At 43.8% G+C, this 24,730-nt stretch overlaps 1 protein-coding gene across 3 annotated transcripts in view; it reads left to right on the forward strand.

Moving 5' to 3' along the window:
* Nucleotides 1-24,730, forward strand: part of PRICKLE2 (prickle planar cell polarity protein 2) — a 166,975-nt gene that overhangs the window by 43,218 nt on the left and 99,027 nt on the right. For all 3 annotated transcript variants that reach the window (XM_080671510.1, XM_080671509.1, XM_080671511.1), the window contains exon 2: nt 20,313-20,496. In XM_080671510.1, coding sequence (XP_080527636.1) covers nt 20,353-20,496 — 144 coding nt within the window. In that variant the 5' untranslated portion in view covers nt 20,313-20,352. The remainder of the gene's footprint in view (nt 1-20,312; nt 20,497-24,730) is intronic.

Here is a 24,730-nt window from a genome sequence, read left to right on the forward strand (position 1 = left end):
AATGCTTTTTCTTCTATGGGTCCCTCATTTGAGAAAGACCTCATTGTTTAGCTGCTGAATTGAAATCCCTTCGGCTGATCTTTTGGTAAAATTGGAAACATCCAAGAGAATATGTCAGGCATAAAAAGATCATATGGCTTCTTCACCCACAGCTTTGAGTGTGGCTTTTGGAATGAAAGGGTGAGGTTGGTTGGAGAGTCAGTAAGACACACTGAGATGAGGATGAGAAGCCGCAGACCAGCGGGAGCAGCCCTTTGTTGGACGCGAGGGCACATGGGACGTTCTGCTGGGCCAAGGTGTGGCCATGGGCACCAGCTGGAGTCTAGAGACAGGGGCCGAGCTTGTTGGCTCTTAATCTCTAGTTCCAGGCACATCAGGTTCCAACCAGAATTCTTGGTTTGTCTGTCTGAGCCTCAGCTCTTTCTTCCCTAAAATAAAGGTCCTGAATCAAATGAACTGTGAAGTTCTCATCTGGCACTGACCTTGGTAAGTGCGAACTTGAAGAATGAAGGCAGCCCTGTTGGTGAAGGGGTGTGATTTGCATGGTGCGCTGCTCTTGGGTGGGCAACTAAAAGGTCAGGTTTTATATCAGGACCTGACCTCTCTGTGTTGACAATGTATTAGAATCTGAGAAGCAGGAACCCTCTAGAGCAGCAGTTGCCAACCTTTCAGGTTATCACGAGGAGTAAATAAGATATAGTACATAAAACACGGACTACCAGTGGTTGGTGACCACTGCTCTAGAGAATGACCTGAAAAAACATTGACCTTTGGATGTTTCAGAGGAGTGAGGAGGGGAGAGGGTCCCTCAGCGTGTTGGTGCTGCCTTTGCCCTGAGAAGCCCTCTGGGCTGCGCTGTGTCTTCACGCGTTCTGCAGAGTGCTGGTGACCCGGGCTTCTCCAGGTACTGTGCACACCTGGGGGAGATGCTGAGATGCAGATGCTGCTTCTGACAAGCTCCTTAGTGATACTCAGCCACCTTTACAATAGGAATAAAGTGTTCCACAGGGAAGAAAATGCCACTCCATTCAGAGGGCCCAGGTTCTAGTCCTAGTGTTATCATTTCTTACTTGAGTAAACCTCAAAGAAATCACTTAGTTGCTCTGTGACTCAGTTTCTCCTTCTGAAAAATAATACAAATATTAACAACTGACATTTACTGACAGCTTACACTGTGGCAGGCAGAATGCTCACTGTTTTATGTACTTTATCTTATTTACTCCTCGTGATAACCTGATGGTATCATCTGCACTCATCAGAAACTAAGCAAAGAGGTTAAATGACTTGCACCAGGTCACAAAGCTAGTAAGTGACCAAGCTGGATTTGAATTCATCCCATGTAGCTCTGGAGCCTTCACAACTTACAGAGGCAATAGATGTGAAGGATCTTGGAACTTATTTGTGTGTGTATTGCACAAACATCCATAAGTAAATACATTCGCTTATATGATATATTGTGCACGTATACATATTTAGGCCACCTGAGATTACAAGGTATAACTGCTGGCTAAATGAGGTTTTTCACTTAAAATGCTTTAGTTTATATAAATTAAAGTCAAATGCTTTGTGAAGCTTTGAAGAACGCAGGTGTGCTTGCTCTGTTGGCTGGGATAGTTCAACAAGGGGAAATGTTAGCTCAGAGGATTGTTTAGAAGAATGGGAAGTTATGGTTAACCAAGTTTCTGGTTATTTATAATTAAAGCCCATTAGTTTTCAATCTTTTTTTTTGTAAATTTAGACGATATATCTGATCACTTTTCTGCCTTAATAGAAAGAGCAGGGTTACCCAACTGAGAGAAGCTTGTGATTCCGGATATGAGAGCCATGTACATAATGATCCTGAACCTGACTTCCCAGTGAACTTGCCTTGTGAGTGCAAGTCAAAGGTGGTTAATCATGAGCATCATGTTGGTTTGATATCTCTCACCTCACTGGACAGCAGCCTGTGACCTTGCAGGATCAACAGATGCCTGCTTTCTTCCCTTATTCCTCCTTGTTATTCTCCCAGAAGCTTCTATTTAAATGGTAGGGAAGACCTTCTTCAGTGGGGAAAATTGTTCTTATTTGAATGTGTAGAATGGTTTAACTCCATTCTTGGGAATGTCAGGACCGTGGTATTAATAAGGCAAAGATCGGCACCTGCATCGGCAGGTCCTGTCCAATGCAGACCTCACTAATGACCACCACACTCTTCCTATCAAGACCCAACACAACCTCAGAATCCTTCTCAACACAACACTCCAGGCAGCCTCTACCCATCAGTTAGAGCTGACCCAGGAGGTTTAACCTTGCAAACTCCCTGGAAGTTGGTTCTCTTTTCAGCTAGTAAATATTTATCAAACACCTGGGAATTGTGTAGGTATGCTGAAAAGAAATTCTACTTCCCCCTTATTCTTCCTCCCCAAAGTGGATGACCTGAAGACTTATTGAAAGTTTTAGTTGACTTTTTGTTTAATCAAGGTTGTCATTGATTTTTTTCTTTCTCTGGGATATACATCCTGTTGTTCCGGTTAACACGGTTACTGTTCTTGAGGCTCCTGTCGCTTTTCATGACCCGTGGTTAGGCAGCGTCCCTGCTGTGAGGCTCCCAGAGGAGTGCCGCCTTTGCAGAGAACTGCTTTTGGTAGGCATCCTCCGGGCCAGCGGTCGCCAACCTTTCAGACCTCACGGACTGCCAGTGGTCCCTGGACCACCAGTTGGCAGCTGCTGCTCTGGGCAATCCAACCATTCGTTGGCTGTGTGGTCAGTGCAGAGGGGGTGGCTGCTCTTTGCTCAGCAACTGCAGCTCCCCTGACAGCTTATCCGTCAAGATTCAGAAGTTCGTTTAAATTACTACTTGCATTTTGAGTTCATCATCTCAGAAATTGCTTAGAATGCCTGTCAAGACTAGAAGCTTGCCATGAGTTGGAGCAATGTACACTCTGCCCCCAGCCCACTGCCCTCCCATTCTTCCTGTGCAGGTTGGGTCACTTTGAAACACCTGCCTTGTAGGAAGCAGAGTGAACATGCAAGCAAAGAATTCAGTGTTGCTTTCTCAGCAGCAGGAGCTTGGGCCTGGCTAGAATGGCTTCTGAAAGGTGAACAGGTGGAAAGCAGCCTAATCACTGGGCTTGACTTAGACGAGCTTGGACTTGACTTTCTTTCACGTTGTCAGTTTGGCTGCCTACACATCAAGGTGGCTTGCCCTTGCTATGCATAAAAATTGTTTGAAACCCTGTACCATTGAATTGCTAAGATTCGGCATCCTCAATGGTAACTCTGATATCTAACGTTCTCCTTTGAGTTTTTAAAAGAACATTTGCAGAGCATGAGAATATAACAGCTGTAAGATACGAGGCACCGAATCTGCGCTATGGTGAATATGAGAGAAGACCTTTTACACTTACCCACTTCTCTGAACCAGGTGGTTTGAACTTGGGATCCATGAGTATCAAAGGTCCAGAGAAGGAAGACCGATGAACTTTTTGAAATTAAATGCTAAATTTTCTGTGAATGTGTATATGTTCATTTTTTTAAGGGTGAGGGTCCAAGCTTTCATCAGATTCTTAAAGACATGAAATCACCCAAAAGGTTAAGAACTGCTAGAGTGGCTGAAAGATTGTTGTAAATGCATCCAGGAAAAACTCTGTATGTTAATGTGGGACTGGAAAAAACTGTCCTCTGTGGAAATACACTTTCTCCATGGCTGCCCCAGCTGATGCCAAGCTCAACAGAGAATCCCCTGCTTCTCTTCCATTTTACAGATGAACAAATTGAGGTCTGTGGGTTCAGATACCAAGACCTCAGGTGTACTTATTCTTCTGTGTTTCAGATACTTCTTATTACTCATTTAACAATGTTTTGAACATTTACTTTGAGTTAAGCCAGGAGTTTTCAGTCTTTCTATATTCAAGACATTCTCTCAAATATTGGACATTTGCAATACATGTAGCAGAATAAATTACACTACAGTTACGGTACAGTTCTCGGTCTCGGTCTTTCTCCACAGTAAACACATTGTCCTCTGCCCTAACCCTCCTTTTTTGCATACTTCCATTTAATCCAGGAAAAGAGGCAGTCTTCCTCAGGTGTGGTTTTGAAGATACACTTGTAGTAAAATATATTTTTAATTATTTTGCATAAAGTAAATAATGAAAAATGTTACATGTTGATCATATCTTGTTTGCATGCCCAGGAACAGCCCTTGCCTGCTGGTTTGGAACTACCAAGCTAGATTCTGGGCTTAGGCATTCGAGATTTAACTTTTTTAAAAACTACCTATGGAATGCTTATTGTCCTAGATAGATACAAGGTAAGCTCCTTGACCTTACAGAAGTTACATTACTGCGGGAAAAACATACTAGGCACATCAACAAGTAAGGTCGTTTCTGATAGTGAAAAACGTTAGGAGAAAAAAATGTAAGGAAAATAGAATAGATAGTGAATGAGGAGGATCTTTTGCAGGGTCCTTGTTGGAGGTACCTTTGAGTGATGACTGAACAATGAAAATTAGCCAAGTCCTAAAGAGCAGAGGGGAAGATATTCCGGGCAGAGGAACAGCCCCAGTAAAGAACCTAAGGGAGGGATGGGCCTTGGCAAGTTCAGAACACAAAGGAAAGGTCAGTGAGGCTGAAACATGGGAGACAAGACGGGCAGTCGGACAAAATGCAGTGGAGAGAGAGGAAGGGGCCAGATTCTCTGTCAGATCTGGTGGACCAGGGTCAAGGAACAGTGTACTTCATTTGAATTGCAGGGGCATGCCAATGCACGTTTGAAGCAAGATTGTTGAGTGTTATCACAATTGTTTAAAAAACAAACAGCTGGTGGAAAATAGGCTCTAGAAGAGCAGGGTGGAAAGCAGGGAATTAGAAGTAGCTGCTGCCATGGCCCAGGCAGGAGGCAACGGTGCAATGGACTAGGGGAGTAAAGATATGGAAATGGTGAGACGAGGCGATGCATGAATGACTGAGACTTACCCCATGCACAAGAGTCTGGGCTGGGGGTGTTCACTGTATCAACTAACCGAGCCTGTGTGGGCATTGCTACACCCAAACAGACTTTGGGGAAGAAGAGTCTTCTAGGAGGCAAACATCCTTCAACCATCACCTTGTCAAATCTGAACGTAACAAATTTTAAATGATTTCAAAACCTTACTCCTGTAGACCATGTTCACCAAGGGCTTCATTCCAACAGCACATGGAACCAGGAAGTGCTATTTCTCTGTGTCCTCCCCTCTGTTCCTCATGATGCAGAAGGAGGAGGCTAGTGCTGCCTCGTAACAAAACTGCCAGATCCTCTCCAGAGACCCAGCATGAAGAAGGGAAGCCAGGATCTTGCCTTTGTTCCTGTCCCTGCTGTGAGATGCCCTGAGAGACTTGTTTTGTTTTTTCCCTTGGACTTGACTGCACCAGGTCTCTCCTGAAGGCAAGGTCTTTCCCTGTTGGTCTAACTTGGTCTGAATCAAGAGGTTCACCGCCAGCATCAGTGTTTGGTCAGCGCACAGAGTCTCGATGCCCTTGTTTCCCAAGTCCGCTGGGGTGAGCTTGAGCCTTTGGCCTCCTTCGCAGGGGAACACGGATTTCTGGGAAGTTTTGCCTTGAGCCTCAGCACGGACAGTTTTGAAGGGTGTGACCATTGCCAGATTCCCCACAAGCTGAGCCCCTGAGGGATGCTCTTGCCAGCTGGCCCCCGTCCACCCCAGAGATGACTGGATCTCAGTGGTTCTCTGTGTATGGGGCTGGCCGAGTTCCCCTGGATGAAAGGCGGCCTAATATAAACTGAAAATGTTATTAATAAGCAGCCACTTAAGAATTTCCTACGACTTGCCAGTGATTTGGGGGGCTCTCTGTGAGCAGAGAAAGAGGCACAACTTGTTTTACATGGATTCAGGGACCAGCGCAGCCAGTCGGAAGGGGCCTCAGAAAGGCATTCGGGTGTTTGGTGAAGAGCGCTGGGGCCAGCACATTTGGGTTTGCTCTTCATTTTTATCATCTGGCTGCGAGAGCTTGGATAAGTTCCAGCAACTCTATGAGCCTTGGTTTTCCCATCTGTAAAATGAGGAAAATAATCATTTCTATCTCGGACTGCGTTTTGAGGATTAAATTAAGAATATGGGAAAGTGCTTAGCACTGAGGCCACCGATCCCTCAGAAATGTTTTCCTCCAAAGAAAATTGGGAAAATCGGACCCTAGAAATGGAACCAAACTGACATTACTTCCCATGTCTTGGGGGGAAACCAAGTCGACTTGAAACTGTAGACACTCCAGTACAAGCCCAGCCTGCGGCCCTCAGGGCTTCACCGTCTCTCTCCAGCTATAGGATGGCAGTGACCATCTTGCTCTTTTGGCAGTTCAAACACTTGCCTGGGTTAAAAGTGTGTGGTGAGCTCTGAAGTGCTTAATCAGTCCCAGGATCATTCATTTAATAGCCAACCTGTCAATCTTACTGTATCTTGGTAAGAAAAAAAGGTTACTTGTGTAACCTTGAAATATTGAAAGCATGGTAAAGGTTTAGTAATCTTTTGGTAAGGATGGTAATTAAATCACTTTGCTCCGCCTAGCACACCTTTAATATATTCTAGGTGTTTCATAAAGACATAAAAATGACTTGTTCATCACCGGTTTAGATCTGTCTCCATTCCAACTAGAATACAGTACTAAGGCCCAGGTCAACTTCTGCAGAGCAAGCACCATGGCGACATCTATTTACCTGTTTTACTTTCTATCCCTACGCATAGCATGCGGCCCGGCCAGCATAATCAGGTGTCGCTGTGCCAAGCATGCTGCATGTATTAAGTTATTTAATTCTAACAGCAACTCAGTGACGTGGCAGAGTTAGGATTCGAACCCAAGTCACTGTGCCTCCAGAATCGAAGGTTGCACTATGTAGACTGCCTTCAAGTCCTTAGGGGATATTTAAGGTCTCAGCTCTTGTCTACATGCGGTTAGCCAGCTTCTGCCACAAGGCAGGTAGAGACTGTCAGCAGATGGCATGGAAGAGAAAGAGAGAAAGGCAAAGATGTTTTGTGGCATCTCCCAGTTCTTGCCTTGCAGTTTGGAGGTGGGGGTGTTAGTCTGCAAAGGGCTCATCTGCAAAGGAGGAGCTCTAGGAACTTGCTATGCTGTATCTAGTGCAGCAAAGACAAACATGCTGTAAAGTCACGGTGAGCCTGTGGGCACAGTGAAGTGGAGGAATCTACCCACAAGGAGTAACCGCCACTCACCCACCTTGCTTTTTTCTTAGCAGAGCAGTGGGTCTGCCAGTAGCTAAGGAAATCGGAGCTTCTCTAGATACGCACAGCTTTGGGTAGAAATGCAGTGGGGCAGGTAGCAGTGTTGCCATGGAGACACCATCAGTGGCCATGGTCTTCTGCCTTGCAGGCTCCCTCTGTCTACTCATCACCATCTGAACTAGCTAGCTGGCGTTTGCTGGGCAGATTCCTCCCTGGCTGTGAACACGTTTTCAAATAAAGGAAACCTCCTTCCCATGGATTGCATGTGTCAGCCTCTTGTCACCATCTAAGACTCCTCTCCATATCTTTTTTTAAAATATATTTTTATTGATTTCAGAGAGGAAGGGAGAGAGAGAGAGAGATTGAAACATCAGTGATGACAGAATCATTGATCAGCTGCCTCCTGCACACCCCCTACTGGGGATCGAGCCCGCAACCTGGGCATGTGCCCTTGACCAGAATCAAAGCTGGGACCCTTCAGCCTGCAGGCCGACACTCTATCCATTGAGCCAAACTGGCTAGGGCTCCTCTCAATATTTGATGACTCCATGTTCTCTTCCACCTCCACTCCTTTATTTACTTGTCAGAAATACCCCTTTCTTCTGTTTTTGCCTAGTCACCTTCAGGTGTAGCTTCCTCTGGGAGACACTCCCTTCTCATGAATAGGGACTCTCTGTAGCACAGTGCTTGGTTTTCTATCAGTCATTGACCCAACAACAAAGTCAAAGTACTTTTCACTTTTGTTTGTTTTAAAATATTTTGAAAAATCACAATGTATGTAGAGCTTAAAAGAATAATATAATGAATTTCCATGCACCCTTTTAGATTTCTCCATTGTTCACATTTTGCCACATCTGTGCTTCTCTTTCCTCCTCCTTCTCCTCCTCCTCCTCTTCCTCCTCCTCCTCCTCCTCCTCCTCCTCCTCCTCCTCCTCCTCCTCCTCTCTCCCTCCTGCTACCCCACATCCACACATTATTATTATTGCTGAGCCATCTGGAAATAAATTGCAGATACCATGCTGTACCTGTATATGTATTTCAGCATCTATCTCCTCAGAACAAGGACATTGTCTTGGACATCCCACAATTACTCTTCACTTTGAAAGTTATAGTCTAGCTGTGGCTGTATCTTTATGTCCCAGTGATACAGGGACTCCTTACTGGTTTTTATTTGTTTGTTTGTTTGTTTAATTCTTTGCAACACCTATCAGAATGCATAGTACATAGTAGATGCTCAGGGAATTACTGTTTAATAAGTAAAGCGGCCTGCAGCAAATATTTTTGGCATTCCCTTCTTCCCCCTTGGCACTCACCATTCCAGAGTACTTGACCCATGGTTCCTGCCGCAGTAGGAACTGCAGCTTTTTGTTGAGCTGACCTGTCTTGTGTGTGGAGTAGGCCAGGGGGCCCCAGCAGTGGTCCTCACCCAGTGGCTGTAGGGAATGGTGCATAAATACCCCTGCAACCTTGACTCCAGTGGGACATCTCTGAGGACTATCTATGCCATCCTATACCTCCTCAACTGAACTGAGTGACAGTTGAGCAAAGCTCCAGCCTGCTTGTCACCTTGCTGGGTGTCAGCATCCTTCCCTCCCCTGCTTCCCTTCTCCAATTCCCTGCAGGACTCTGGGGATTACCCTCAAACTTCATTATGCTCACATGTCTTTCGAACATCCGATTCTGGGGAAACCCAATCTAAGACATTGCCGTGTTGCTGAGACATCATACCTGTAAGTCACAGTGTGGTGAGAGATGTCCAAAGTAGAAAAAGTCATCCAGGAGGCTTATTTTAAGAAAGAATGTGTATCCACTACTAAAAAATTACAAGATAATTCATCTAAAGTAGGACTCTGTATTTCTTAATTGAAGTATGAGCTGACATATGAATTAAGAGAGGAAACAACTGCCACTGAGAATTATCCTACCCGAGCCTTGGCAGCGCCAGGGAGAGAGAAGCTCCTCATGGCACAGATGGCCAGAACCACGGGGCCCGGGCGAGGGCAGGCAGTGGGACAGGGCAGGCAGCAGGGTTTTGGCTCCCAGCACACACCAGCCTCGTACCCAGCTGGCCCTGTCATGGTCTCCGCCCTTCTGCTTCTGTGTTTATTAGGAAACCATTTTTCCTTTCTCACAGAGATAGAAATCTTGCTTCCTGACAGGGGAGGTGTCAAGGTTCATGCCTGGGTCCTTCATTCAGATGGAGTGTTTGCCAGAAAGGGAGGAAAACAAAATATTGTGGCTCAGTGAGGGAGTTAAGGAGCCAGGAAGGCTGCAGGTAACAGAATATGCTGATGTCTGCGTATCAAGACAGAGGGATATAGGAATTCCCAGGAGAAGGGAATTCAGGAGAATGGAAAAACTTTCCTACGCCCACTAAGGTGGCACCAGTGGCTCAGCCAGTTTGGTCACTGTCATCAATGCAGACACTGATGGGAGAGGGGAGGACACACACCACCTTCTGAGAGTGACTCATGCCATACTCTTCCCACCTCAGAGCCTTTGTACTTGCCTTCCCTGTGCTATATGCCTGATATCTTCATACAGTGCCTGGCACACAGTAGATGCTCAACCACTGTTGTCTGCTTGGATGGTTGGTTGATAGGTTGAATGTATCAATAGATATGGATGGGTGGGTGGATGAATGGATGGATATGAATGAATATGGATGGATGGATATGGATGAATATGGATAGATGGATAAATGGATATGGATGACTATGGATGGATGGATATGGATGAATATTGATGGATGGATATGAATGAACATGGATGGATAAATGGATATGGGTGGATATGGATGGATGGATATGGATGACTATGGATGGATGGATATGGATGAATATTGATGGATAGATATAAATGAACATGGATGGATAGATAAATGGATATGGATGGATATGGATGGATGGATATGGATGAATATGGTTGGATGCATAAATGGATATGGATGAATATTGATGGTGGGAAGGATGGAAAGGTGCACAGAAGAAAAGAAGGAAGGCAGATTTGGCCACGCTACTTAAAACAAGGTGGTAAACATAGCACTGGTCTGGAGTCAGAGGCCATAGGTTCTAATTTGTCTGACTTTAGTCAGGTGGCTTATGAGTGCATAACCCACATTTTTAAATCTGTGAAATGAATACAAATGCCAACTTTTCAGGACCGGTGAGAAGAATAAATGAGATAAACTATGTGAAAATAATATGAATATTATAAGCCCTCCATAAATGTAAGAAATGATGCTAATAGTGAAAATACAGCCACGGTGCTCAGCCTGCCCTGCCATCCTTCAGTGCCGAAGCACATGTTGGAATGAGAGGCGAGAGGCAGGGCCCTGGAGCTCTCACTTGTGTTGATTCCTTGATCCTTTGGGGGCAGGCTGTCACCTTTTTGAGCACCCTCATTTCATTTCAGGCCAGCCCTCACTCATATTTTTAAAATACGTCTGTATTGATTTTTAGAGAGAGAGGAAGGGAGAGGGATAAAGATAGAAACTTTGATGAGAAACATCATCAATCGCCTCCTGCACGCCCCCTACCGGGGATTGAGCCAGCAATCTGGGCATGTGCCCTTACTGGGAATCGAACCAGTGACCTCTTGGTTTGTTGTGGCAGAATGCATGGGAGAAAGATCAGCCAGCAGAATGCACGGGAGAATGATCAGCCAGCACTCTGAGGGAGGAAAGTTTAACCTTTATTTCGCAGATCTGCTAGTCCAGGGGAATTCTGGATCCAACGCCTGAACTGAACTTATGGGGAGGCTCTGACCTATGTATCTCCTCCTGTGGCGGCCCCTGAGGGTCCCCACAGCTCCACCCAAGTCAGTCTTGGTGGGGCCTTGGGGGCATGCTCCGCAGCTCCGCCCAAATCAGCTGTGGTGGGCCCTGGGGTTAGCTCTGCCCAAGTCAGTCAGAGTGAGGAAGTAAGACTACAATTTTAACCAGATACTGAACTAGGTTGCAAGTCCCCCCATATCCCGTCCCCCATTTTCCTTTTCAGGTTCATGGGCTGACACTCAACTACTGAGCCACACCAGCTGTGCCCCACACATATATTTTTTGTCTGCCTTCCTCTCTGCCATTCTGATCCTCCACATGTTTTGAAGGATGTGGAAGGTGACGGGTGACGCTGGAGCCCTGTGACCTGTGCAGTTTTGGGGGGACAGTTTAGCTTGCGTTCTTTGTGAGCTCAGTTTCGACAACTCCGACTTACTCACGGTGGGATGATCTCAGCAATCTCTTGGGGCAGGTGAGCACTGCTTCCCGTCCTTACTGGCTCACTTAAGCACAGTGGGGTGATGCCTTTTTTGTTATGTAGAACCGCTGTCTCTTTATCCACTTACTTCCCGGCAGCTTGCAACCCAGTAAAAACTCTCTTCCCGAGAAACTCTGATTTACCTCCTAAAGCCTGGGAAAGGTGTTCCCAAAGGGTAGTAAACTCAGAATAACTTTTGGCTCATTTTGGGCTGGTGCTTTGCATGGCATGTGAAAAGACGATGCTCGCATTGGCAACCCAAGGGGACTGGGCAGCAGAGCAGACTGAGAAAGCCAGAGTCCTGCCCAGCGGCGCTGAGCCCGTCCTGCCAGGGCCGGTCCTTCAGGTGGTTGGCGGTGATGTAAGTTATTGCAGCACCCAGAGTATGTGACTGATGTGCAAAGACGCAGTTCAGAGCCAAGGCTTGGTGGTTTTTAATTAGCCACGCCCATCTCTCCCCACCAGCACAGAAAATTGCAAGTCGATAGATGTTAAAATCTGGTTTTCAGATGTTCTTTATCTGAGGGACCTAACTTAACTCTGAGATGCCCATTTATATATATGCAATCCCACGGTGCCGGCATCTTCCCGGCTGTGTAAATAAATTCTCTGATCCTGCTACAGGGAACCAGATCAGAACAGACCCACGTATCGGGTTGGATAATGCACCTCTCCTTGCAGTGTGCGCACACGTGGGTGGCTCTGGCTCGATCGTCATCCCAGGCCAGGCGTGGCTCCTGGTGCGCACCGAGGGGGAACAGACTGAAATCTGGTCTCGTTTCCTACCACAAGGGAACAAGAGGACCACAGCTGTTTCTGTTTAACAGGGTTATCTCTGGGACTGGGAGGGTTTTGAAATATTTTCCTTCTTCTGGTTTCTATGTAATTCCTGATCCTTTTCCACATTAACTGCGTTTTGCTGTTGTTTAGGGATAAGGAAGCAGTAACTTTAAATTATAAGGAGAAAAAGATTTCCTCTCTGGAAGAATAAAAGGAGCCTGTGGTGAGCTGGCGTCATGGAAGAATCTGAATACCTAGGACACATCTGTTGTTTAGCAAAAAGCTCTGGAGGCCTCAGGGTTATTTCAGCACTTTGCCTTGAACCAAGGTGCATTTTCCCACACCTGATGTCGTCTGCCTGAAGCGTTGCCACATTGAGTCTGGCCTTGTGCATGCCCATCAATCACTTGGTCTGTGTTGGGGCTGAGCCACGCTGTAAGCCAAGCATGTCAAACTCAAAGGCTAACACAGGCAAATAAACAAGGCATGTGACCCACAGGCCGCAAGTTTGACATGCTTGCTGTAAGCAGTCCGCTCCTTGACCCTGTGCCTGAAAGTGGCCTGAACTTGATCTGGCCATGGACTTGGGCAGAGTAGCCCATACCACAGCAGGAGGACAGATGGCAGGGCTGGCAACCAGGCGCATTCTGGTGGCTGGTGTAGTCCTTCCTCTCATCAGCACCTTCTTGCCAATGCCCCAGGGGGTACCCAGCTGAGTGACAGGTGGGATTAGTGACGTCAGCATTTAAGACATGGTCATCAGGAGGAGTTGGCGCAGGAAGAAATGATTTTTTTAAATGTATGTTGCCCAGCCCTAGCCGGTTTGGCTCAATGGATAGAGGGTCAGCCTGTAGACCAAAAAGTCCTGGGTTCGATTCCAGTCAAGAGCACATTCCCCAATTGCAGGCTCAATCCCCAGTAGGGGGCGTGCAGGAGGCAGCCGATCAATGATTCTCTCTCATCATTGATGTTCCTCTCTCTCCATCTCTCTCTCTCCCTTCTCTCTCTCCCCCTGTCTGAAATCAATAACAATATATTTTAAAAATAATAAAATGAATGAATGAATACATGTTGCCCAGAGTTGCAGGGACTATCAGCTCTGTTGGTAGGACACACAGCGGTTCTCAGGCTGTACTCTGCCTCAGGAGCTGCCTCCTAAGAGACGAACTGCAGAAAAGTGTCCTCCAAGTGAGTCAGAATCACCTGGGATGCCGGCGGAAATGCAGCTCCTGGGCCTGTGGGACTATCCAGTCAGAGCCGCTGGGGCACGTTACTGCCCCTAGAGCATCTTTGCCAAAGGACTCGAAACTGGAATCATATCATTATTTATGTGCAGAGCTTCATGATTAGGATTGTCTTTTAAAAGCCATGGACAGACCTCTCTCTCTCTCTCTCTGTTTTTCCATCATCTATCCATGAATCGGGCACCTCCTTCACATTTGGGTAAGTGCTGGAAAAGACCTGAGAGGTCCAGGGCGCATGCTGGCTCCCACACTGGTGCCTGTGGGACCTAGGAAGTTGAGCCTGAGAGCATCTGAGTTCAGGGTCTTCTTCCCTCACATCAACTTGGGCAGCTTTGCACTATATACTGAATTATTTCCATGTGAGTCCTTCTGCAGAAGGTATTTTCCTCTCATTAAAAATGGGGGTCGGAGTGAAGGAGAGAGAGCAGGAAAAATTTTAAAGGGACTTAATGATGATTACAATCCCCTCCAAATCTAGAATGCTGCAGTATATGACGTGAACTTGTCAGAATCGTGTGATAAAAGACGATCCATTTTTTGCCTTCATTTTATCACTTCTCATGCCAAACAATACATGATGGTTCGGAGTTTAGTGTTGCAAATAACCTGTCAACATCTCAAAGATGAGACCCCTCATACATACCCAATCTTTTTGTAATGAGTCCTTCCACATCACGGTACATAAGTTAATCGAAATAATTTGTTAGTCAGCCTCCAGTGTGGTCACTGGTGCAGATGACCAGAGAACTTGGAAATGGTTCAAAAGAGAGCCTGCACCTGCAGGGATGTGTATTCCATGGAAGAGCAGATTGTGGCTTCTGAATGTGGGAGCGAATGAATTAATCGCTGCAACTTTTGTACGGAGGGTGCAGGGGCTGTTGCCGGGTAGAGGGAAGGAAGAAAGGGGAATTCAGGATCTCTGCTCTCTGAATCATGCCTTATTCCTTGGAAACTTGTCATTCACAAACCCAATTACGTGCAGGTAGAATGTCAGCTCTGACAGAATGAAACCAATGCACGCTTCATATGGTTGGATTTTTTTTTTTTTTTAATGAAATCCTGCTTTACTAGCAGGCTCTATTTTCATAATGTCTATTTGAAAAGGGAAAAAAAAAGACCAAATCATATACTTCCTGACGCACTCCTCAAAAGCTTCAATCACTGTCCACCGAGAGCTGTTCGGTGTTGCTGTGCGCATTTTGCCAAGATGGGGAGACTCATGAGGATCCAGAGAAACACTCTTGGCTTTGCCTCTGACCCTCGGCTCCTTTGCGAGCCTCTGGGCCTTGGGTCCCCATTTGTACACAGAGGTTATTAAATTAGTCTTTCCAAAGGCTGTGATGGAACCCTCTGAGGTTGAAGATTCTTTGCAAATAAAAATGCCGTGCCACAGCCTGTCAGTTATAAATGAAGATGGACGGCAGGCAGCTAGCAGGGAAATACAGATCTTCCTGGTTTCGATTTACCACTTTTCTTTTTTTACATCTTTTCTTTTCTTCTTTTTTCCTCTTTGGTTTTGGTTTTTCTTTTTCTTTATTGATTGATTTTTACAAAGAGAGAAGAAGGGAGAGAGAGATTGGTTTGTTGTTCCGCTTATTTATGCATGCATTGGTTGCTTCTTGTATGTGCCCTGACCAGGGATCGAAACCACAATCTTGATGTATCAAGGTGATGCTCTAACAACAGGGCCTGGTTTTGATTTTTCTGAATGTTTTTGTTCAGGAGTAAAAGCCTATTCTGGCTGGCCCGTGTGGCTTAGTGGTTGAGCATTGACCTATGAACCAGTTCACCGTTTGATTCCCGCTCAGGGCACATGCCTGGGTTATCCAGTAGGGGGCTTGCAGGAGGCAGCGATCCATGTTTCTCTCTCATTGATGTTTCTATCTCTCTCTCCCTCTCCCTTCCTCTCTCTCTCTAAAAAAAAAAAAAAAGTAAATAAAAATGTGTTTGTTTGTTTTTAAAAAGTGTATCCTTGGAACAGGGATGCTGTCTATAAGGAATTATTTTTGTTCAGGAATCAGATCCTCCTTTGAACCTCTGTTTAGGGCTGACTTGGAACGTATTGCTTAGCCTCTCTGAGCCTTTGGAAAGTGGCGGTGGAATTGTCTTTCTTGGTGTGCAGCCGGTTTTGTTTCTTGCGTATGGTGTGCTTCTTGCTTCTAATAATGTAGGGTCTCCGAGGGCAGGGGTCTGTGTTTGGTTGGTTTCCCAAGTGCCTACTGCAGTGCCTGGCACATGGTAGGTGCTCGACAGTTATTTGCTGAGAGACTAAACCGGGCCTTGGCCTCTCCCCTTTCTTTTGTGCTCACGCTTCTCCACAGTGAGACTCGTTCTGGAACTGGTTCCATCATCCTGTGACTCTCCTTATCTTTTTCCTTCTCCTGGAGCTTTAGTTCATTAGATCACATCCGTCCAGCATTAAATATTGTGCTCCTCCCTGCATTGCTGAATAAGTTTCACTGAGGAATATTCTAGAATCTGAATTGGGTTAAAAGAAATCCTCTATCGTTTGTTTTAAAAGTATGACTTTCCAGTAAAAACTGCTAGTTGCCAAAGAATTTCCTAAATTTGCTTAAATACACGAAAACGTTTTTTCTTAAGTCATAAGCTGGCATAAAAATTTTAAGAGGAAAAAAAAAAACCTGATGACTTCCCCAAACCCCTGACTTTTTTTTAAGTAGCTGATTAATTAGTTACTATTAAAATGAGCTCTATTTCTAAAAGGAACAGCGAGGGTTATGATTAAACATCTTTGAGTTTGGAGATGCAAACCAGACCCACGTGTGCATTCTGGCTGTTGTATTTTCCACCTGACAAAAAGCAGGACGTTGGAGAGCATGACAAGCCTAATTCTGCTGGATTAAGCTGATTTTGTTTTCTCGGAACATTTGGGTGTCAACATTCAGGCACACAATATTAATAGATTAAGGACAAAAACCAACTGGTCACCTCGGTGGATGCTAAAAAAGCATTCAAAGTCCAACACCCTTTTGTGAATAAAGACAACAACAACAACAATCAACAAACTAGCCTAGCAGGAAACTTCTCCGGTTTAATAAAGGGCATCGACAGAAAGCACACAGCTAAGTCATACTTGATGGTGAGAGATTGGCTGCTTTCCCGGAGGACCAGGAGCCCTACCAGGATGCCCACACGTGCCGCTTCTAGTCGCCGGTGTGCTCAAGGCAGTGAGGCAAGACAAAGACAGAGAAAGACATCAGACGGGAAAGAAAGAAACAAGGCTGTCTCTACTCGCAGATCTACAGGAAATCCGAAGGAAACACACACACAGTTAGAATTAATAAGCAAGTTCAGCAAGATGGTATGATGTAACATCCATGTACAAATGTCATTTGTGTTTCTATACAGTAACAACCTAGAAAATGAAACTAAGCAAACAGTTTCATTTACAGTGGTATCAATAAGAATAAATTACTTAAAAATAAACTTAACAAAAGAAGTGCAAGACATAACAGAAAACCACAAAATAGCATTGAAGGAAATTAAAGTTTACTGAAATAAATGGAAAGACATCCTTTGTTCATGGATTGGAAGACTTAATATTGTTAAGATAGCAATATTCTCCAAATTGGTGTACGGATTCAATGCAATCCCTGTCAAATTCCAAGCAGGACCATTTTGCAAAAATTGGCAAGCTACTATCCTAAAATTTATATTTTATGATGCAAATGCCAGGGATGCAGAAGAATCAAAACAACTTTTTAAAAGGGGAACAATTTTGGAGGACCCTCACTTCACAGTTTCAAAACTTACTACAAAGCAACAGTAACAAATACAGTATAATACTGGCAAAAGGATAGACATACAGATCAGAGGAATAATTGAAACGCCAGAAATAAACCTTTAAATTTATGATCAATTAATTTTTGAGAAGGATGCCAAGACACTTCATTGGGGAAAGAATAGACTTTTAACAAATGGTGCTGGGACCATTGGATAGCCACAGGAGTATGAATCTGGACTCCTACCTCAGGCCATATATGAAAATTAATTCAAAATGGAACATAGATCCACATATACTGGAAGAGCTAAAACCATAAAACTCTTAGATTCAAATATAGGAGTAAATCTTTATGACCTTAAGTCAGGCAATGATTTCTTAGATATGATACTTAAAGCACAAGCAACAACAGAAAACAAATATAAATTGGACTTCATCAAAATTTTAAAAAAAAATTGTGCTTTAACAGGCATCATCAAGAAAGTGAAAACCTACATAATGGGAGAAAATTTTTGCAAATCATATACTATCTGATAAAGGAATTGTATCCAGAAAATACGTATATAAAAATGTTTACAACTTAATAATAAAAGACAAATAACAATTTAAAAATGGACTAAGGATTTGAGTAGACATTTTTCCAAAGAAGAGATATAATAAGCACATAAAAAGATGCTCAACATAATTAGCTATTTAAAAAGTGCACATCTAAAGCACAGTAAGATACCACTTCAAACCCACTAGGATGGCAATAATCAAAAAGAAAGAATAACAAGTATAGGGAGGAAGCAGAGAAAATGGAACACTCATTCATTGATGGTAGGAATGTAAAATGGTACATATATTTTTTTGAAAAAAAAGTTTAACAGTTCCTCAAATTGTTAAACTTAAAGTTACCATATGACCCAGCAATTCTACTCCTGGGTATCCACCCAAGAGAATAGAAAACATATGTACACACACACACACACACACACACACACACACAAAATCATGTCCATAAATATTCAGAGCAGCATTAATTAACAGAGGTCAAAAAGTGGAAACAATCCAAATGCCCACCAACTGATAAATGGATAAACAAAATATACAATGGAATATTATCTATCTATATATAAAAGCCAAGCGACCTGAACGACTGGAACAACTGGAAAGACTGGTCGCTATGACAGGCACTGCGGCAGGGCAACTGTCTCAATGGGGGATGGGGCCGCCCGGCCAACCTCCTTTGGCCCCGCCCCCCGGCCAACCTGGCCCCCGATTGGCCCCCTACCCTGATTGGGGGCGGGGCTGGCCGACCAACCTCGCTCCAACCCCTCGGCCGATCGCCCCCCTCACCTGATTGGGGGCAGGGCCAGCTGGCCGACCTATGGCCCCTCCCCCCAGCCATTTGGCCCTGATCGGCCCTTGGGATGGGCCAGCTGGACCCCACCCATGCACAAATTCGTGCACCAGGCCTCTAGTATTTCAGTAAAAAGGCAGTGAAGGATTGACACATGCTACAACATAGATGACCCTTGAAAACATCATATTATATGAAAGAATCCAGTTTCAAAAATCTATGTATTGTATGATTTCCTTTATGTGAAATTTCCAGAATAGGCAAAACCATATACATAGAAAATCGATTAGTGGTTGTCAGGACATGGGGGAACGGGAATGTGGGAAGTTACTGCTAATGTGCACGGAGTTTCTTTGGGGGTGATGAAAATGTTCTAAAAGTAGACAGTGGTAATAGTTTCACAACTCTGTGAACATACTAAAAGCCGAATAACAACTCAACATTTCTCTCTCCTCTCTCTCCCCCTCTGCCTCTCTCTAAAATAAAGTAAAATAAATAAATTAAATAAAAGTTCCCATTTCTCTGCAACAAGAAGTTAATTGGTGATATTTAATCCTATGAATGAAGCAAAAAAAAAGGTATCTTACTTGCTCTTCAATATGTTTTCTATCATAAAACAACTCTGAAAAAAAAAACAAAAAACTGAAATCCCCAAATTAGTAGAAGTGTCTGGGATCAAAGCCACTTTAAAATGGTGAGTTTTATGGCATATGAATTATATCTTAACAAAGCTGTTATCAAAAAATTCAGGCACCAAATAAATAAATAAAATAAAATTCAAGCACATGTGGGATTAGGATGATGGACTCTTTGTTGCCTTTGTAAGGTGCTACTGGAACTAATCATAAAGATAAGAGTATACATATAACAGCTTATTTTCATTAAAATTTCCTCCTCCATTGTTTTCTTCTCTGTTTTATTGATGGACGCTAGACATGCTTTTGTGTTGCTGAATGAACCTTTTTATTGCTTCATCAGTTGTGTAGCCATGGAGAATGGAAAGATGTAACCTTAAAGAGGAATGCTCAATTTGGAGAAGAGATTTTGATCATTGGCTGCTGCCTTTTGAAAGAATTCGCATGCATGATTCCTTTGTATATTATAAAAACAATCAATTTAGGGAAGATTTGGGTTTCTAATTAAAATTTCAAACCTACAGGGATCTTTAGTGGAAATGAAAATGCCTTTCTCGTAAAATTGTAGGCCCAGATTTGTTTAATGGGAAAAAATATTTTTCTCTTCTTAAAATCTCACCTGCAGTTCTTTTTAAAGCCATGTTCATTTTCCAAGGTCTAAGAACCTTTTATAAAAATGGTATTTTGTCAGTATTTGTTAAGTCTACTGGTAATCAGCATATGTATTATGTCTATTTAATTACTGTTACAGTCAAGGAAATTGTGGTCATGGTCTTTCTCCAGTGTTCTACCTGCTAAGATAAAAAATAGTTTGACATTCTTCTTGGGGAACTGATTTAGAAGGAAAGGTTGGGGTCCGTGTTTAAACATCCTTAGCATGCTTACGTGGGGGTCTCTGACCTTCCACAGTGTCTGCACATGCGCACTGCCTGCCATCTACAAAGTCAGGCGTGCTGTGCTATGCTCCCTTAGATGCTTTTGCCAAAAAGCAGTTGCCAAGGAATGTGTTTATATAGTTTGGGATCCAAGGGCTGGGGACTGGCAGGCCAATGGAAAATAATGGGGGTTTTGGCCTTCCCCTCACCTCCCGCCTTTGCTGCTTGCAGGAAGATCTGTCTGCACTGCAAGTGCCCTCAGGAGGAGCACATGGTGACGGTGATGCCCCTGGAGATGGAGAAGACTGTCAGCAAACTCATGTTTGACTTCCAGAGGAACTCGACCTCGGACGACGACTCGGGCTGCGCCTTGGAGGAGTACGCCTGGGTCCCGCCTGGGCTGAAGCCTGAACAGGTACCGCTCGGAGGAGGGAAAGTGTGGTTTGCCTTTTGCCTTTGTCTTGCCCATCCTGTCTCATTCCAGTTCAGAAGGAAGCGTTGACTTGGCTGATTCAGAAAAGTGGTTGGGGCTCCATGGGTTGGAGATGGCTGAGGCTGCAATGGGAAATGAGGAAGATAAATGAAACTGAGCCTTGTGTGAGCCATCACTTTTCATTCATTCTGTATTGCCATTAACTGTTAACAGAAGATGGTCTAGCAACTTCTCAGAAATGTTGGCTTTGGAACATTAGATATCGAATCTTTAATTTCAGAGAGGTAAGGGAGTTCTACCTTGACCATGAATCTTGAGGTTAAGATTCTTTGTAAAGCAGAGTGAGGAAATGTGGATTCATTCGCCTGTTCCCCCCAGTGATTTATATGTGCTGTGTTTAAATATTACTCTTGGCCTTCCTTTACAAAGAAAGACATTGGCATTTCCTGAAATATTTTGGCACTACCCACAGGCTGTAAATATTATTGGCTCGATGAGATGAACTTGGGTTTTTCTGTTCACTGCATTTTTCCCAGTGATATACAGCCTCTGCTTTGCATTTCTCAGTACTTGGAATTTTCTCTTCCACCAGCCTCAGTGTTGGCTTAGAAGCCCCTGCTTTCGGCTAGATATTTCCATGATCTTCTCTCTGCATCTGTTATCAGTGAGGTGCTGTCCGTGTCCCTCCTATTGTCAGTGGAAATGGGCTTCGTGGGGGTGCCGCTGGAATAAGAATTTCCTGAAGCCCCTCCCCCCAGGAGGATGAGGTATCTATGTAAAGTTTTATTTCTGTGGAATTAAACCCCTGGGTTTCCAAGGTCCCAACTCCCTCTGTCCTGCCATGGAAAAGTCCCATTTTGTCTTCAGCAGGGCTAGGATCAGAGCCAGTGCCAGAGGTTCTGCTCCACGTTTGCACAGTCCAGTCCAGCATCTGGTCAGGTTAGCCTGTGTTCCCAGCTGCAGTCCATGGTGTGTGGGGTCCAGATGGCCACGGGCCATGTAGCTTCTAGGGCCACATGGCTGTGGAGGGAACACCGGCAAGTGCAAGGAAACAGGAGCAAAGCGAAAGGGACAAGAGAGCAAGAACTCCTTTGCCTGGGGTATATGACCTTCCAAGATTTCGCACACTTGCGGTGGCTCCACCCCCTAGGCAATTATCTTTATTCCCAGGTCAGACTGACAGGCAAGCATCCTCCTATGTGACCCAGACTTCACTGCACATGCGCCTATCCCCACTTTGTTGGTCCCCTCCCCCCGCCCCCCTCCGGTGATCTGCAGGGCATGGACAGGTGGTTCCCCAGGGACTGTGAAGTTGCAGCTTCCTGGTGAAGCTGCCCAGATGGCCTTGCTTATGTCTGGCCTTCCCTTTGCTCCTTAACTATTATTAATATTAGCTAGCTTGTTACGACAGTAACACATCTTTAAGAGGCAGGTTTACCAGCATCTTAAGTGTTTGACCACTGTTCCCTTCCTCTGACACAGAAAGCTTCTTGCTCTGCAGGTCTTTATGTCTGATGGTATGTTTTGAACCTTAAAAAGCCCTGAAATTTTAAGTTAGGAAGTTTAGATGTGGTCATGCTTTTAGAAAAAGTTTTTTTCTTTTTTTAATAACTCTTTATTGTTGAAAGTATTACATATGTAGAAGAAGTTCTTTATGATTAAGAAAGACCCAAGAACCCGGCCAGTGTAGCTCAGTGGTTGAGTGTCCATGTAGGAACGAAAAGGTCACTGGTTTGATTTACCATCAGGGCACATGCCCGGGTTGCAGGCTCGATCCCCAGTGGGAGGCGTACAGGAGGCACCCAATTGATGATGTTTCTCTCTCATTGGAGTTTCTATCTATCCCTCTCTCTTCCTCTCTCTCTAAAAATCAATAAAAACATTTTTTTTTAAAAAAAAAAGAAAGACCCAAGAATTCACCAACAACTTAAGGGTGGGACCCTGATAACATCGCTTTGATTGGCCTTTTCTCACTTTTTTCTTTCAATACTGAGGTTGCAAATTGGCTGATGAAATCAACCACACAGGGAAAGATTTCTTTATCCAGCAAAGTATTGTTTAAACTTTTGACTTAGTAGATAAGATGGGGGGAGGTAGAGGAGGGCATAGGAGGGATAAATTGTGATGGAAGGAGACTTGACTTGGGGTGGTGAACACACAATACAATATACAAATGATGTGTTATAGAACTGTACATCTGAAATCTGTATAATTTTATTAACCAATGTCACCCCAATAAATTCAATAAAAAATAAAATTCTAGAGCCATGAGAAAAAAAACAACTTGAAATTAATTACTAATGCTTAATAATTAGGAATTTTTAGTTAAGAGTTTATGCTTATGGCCCTGGCCAGTGTGGCTCAATTGGTTGGGCACCATCCTGTGCATTAAAGGGTTGTCGGTTGGATGTCCAGATCGTGGGCTCAAATCCCCAGTGGTGTGTATGTGTGTGTGTCGGGGGGGGGGGGGCGGTGAGGGGGTAGAGGGAAAGGTGTAGGAAGCAGCTGACTGATGTTGGGCTCTCACATCAGTGTTTCTCTAAAAATCAATAAAGTATTCTTTTTTAAAAACACACACACACACACACACACACACACACACACACAAACTCATGAAAATTTGAGGATCTGAAATCTCATTTCTGCCAGGAACGGTGTGTTGGCCATTGAGTTGAGAGCTGCATTCTTTCCAGACAGAGTTTGATCTCTACAAGTCACCCTGGTCTCCTCTAAGCCCACTTTACCCCTTTGTGTTACCTTCCTAAACCCTACAGGTACTTCAGTTTTGTGATCTCTATTCTGATTCCTATCATGGAGAAAATATCTCAGAATAGAAACATTCACAGGAAATAATGTCCATGAGAATCGAAGGGAACTTGGATATTAACAGCAAGAAATGAGTGTTTTCTCTCTGTTAGTAGGTTAAAGTTATATATTTTCCTGTTTCAGTAAGGATTACATTATTAAAGTGTAAGTTTAAGAAGAATGAGAGGATTTGAGTTTATCTGTAAAACTCAGATGAGGTGGTGGGTGACTAAGGATCTTTGTTTGACATCACCATTCTGCCCCTGGTACTTGAGCAATGAGTTTTCACACCTCGATACATCTGTGAGCTTGTTTCATTTCTGTGCTAACCTCATTTCCAGCAGCTTCTAAGAGACCCATCTTTCTTTTGTTCACTTTGCTTCCTGCTAAATTGGGCCCTGAAAGTTCAAAATTAAACTGTTTTCAGTTCTCTGCTTACGTAGATTTCTTCTTTAAGATAGTTAAACATCAGTCTATGATGTTCAGATTCAGGCAAAATTTTGTATTGAGCCAAGGGAATAGACAATTGCAGAAGCTAGTTCTTGGTTAAATTCGCCAATTCGAAAAGTGAGCGATTATGGTATTTTGGAGGCCACTTTGACTCATCCAAAACGAACGTCTTGGGGAAGTATAAAGCAACGTTCTTTGATTTGTTTTGAAAGAAGATGATTAATGCTCTTAAACAAGTGGTTTGAATTATGTCAGATGAAAGGATATTCCTCTCTTAAAATTTTGTTGCTCTTTGCACAGTTTTCTCTATTCTTTACACTTACTCAGACCTCTATGACACAGATACTTAGAAAGGGAAATTGTCTTCAGAGAGAGACTGTCTCTTCAAGCTATTTGAAGGGCTCTGTACTTGCCTAATAAAATATAAGTCTATATTAAAGATATTTGTTGCATGAAGGAAATGCACTTCGAATTTGTAAATTATGAGGTACCTTGAATTGTGTAGGTTTAAAGATTTTTAAAACTTTATCCAGTATGTTCTAAGATTAGAAAAGTTTGAGTCCTAAATGCCTCTCACTAATAAAAGTTTAGTATCATGTTAGTTGTCTCTGGTTTGAGAAAAGCCATTTTTCTACCAAGAGAAATTATAATGAACATTAAAATGCTTTGTGCTTCCTTTCCTTTCTCTTGGAAACCTTTCATTTTAGCCCCTGGCGTGGGGTTGGTTAGTAGACCTTCAGGTGATACTCTTTATTATTCCATTTCTTCCGAGAAATGCCTTCAATTAAATACAATGCAATTGAAAGTCACCTCCCACTTGGGGAGGTGTTCTTGAATGTGAGCACTTAATTTTAGAAAAATCTACTAGCTGTAAAACCCAATTTTCTTAACATAGTCTGAAACCTAATCTGCATCACAGAGGATGCCAGCAAGGACAGGCATTGATCCTGTGGTGTGTGAT

This window comes from Plecotus auritus (assembly GCF_963455305.1).
Source record: "Plecotus auritus genome assembly, chromosome: 6".
Lineage (NCBI taxonomy): Eukaryota > Metazoa > Chordata > Mammalia > Chiroptera > Vespertilionidae > Plecotus > Plecotus auritus.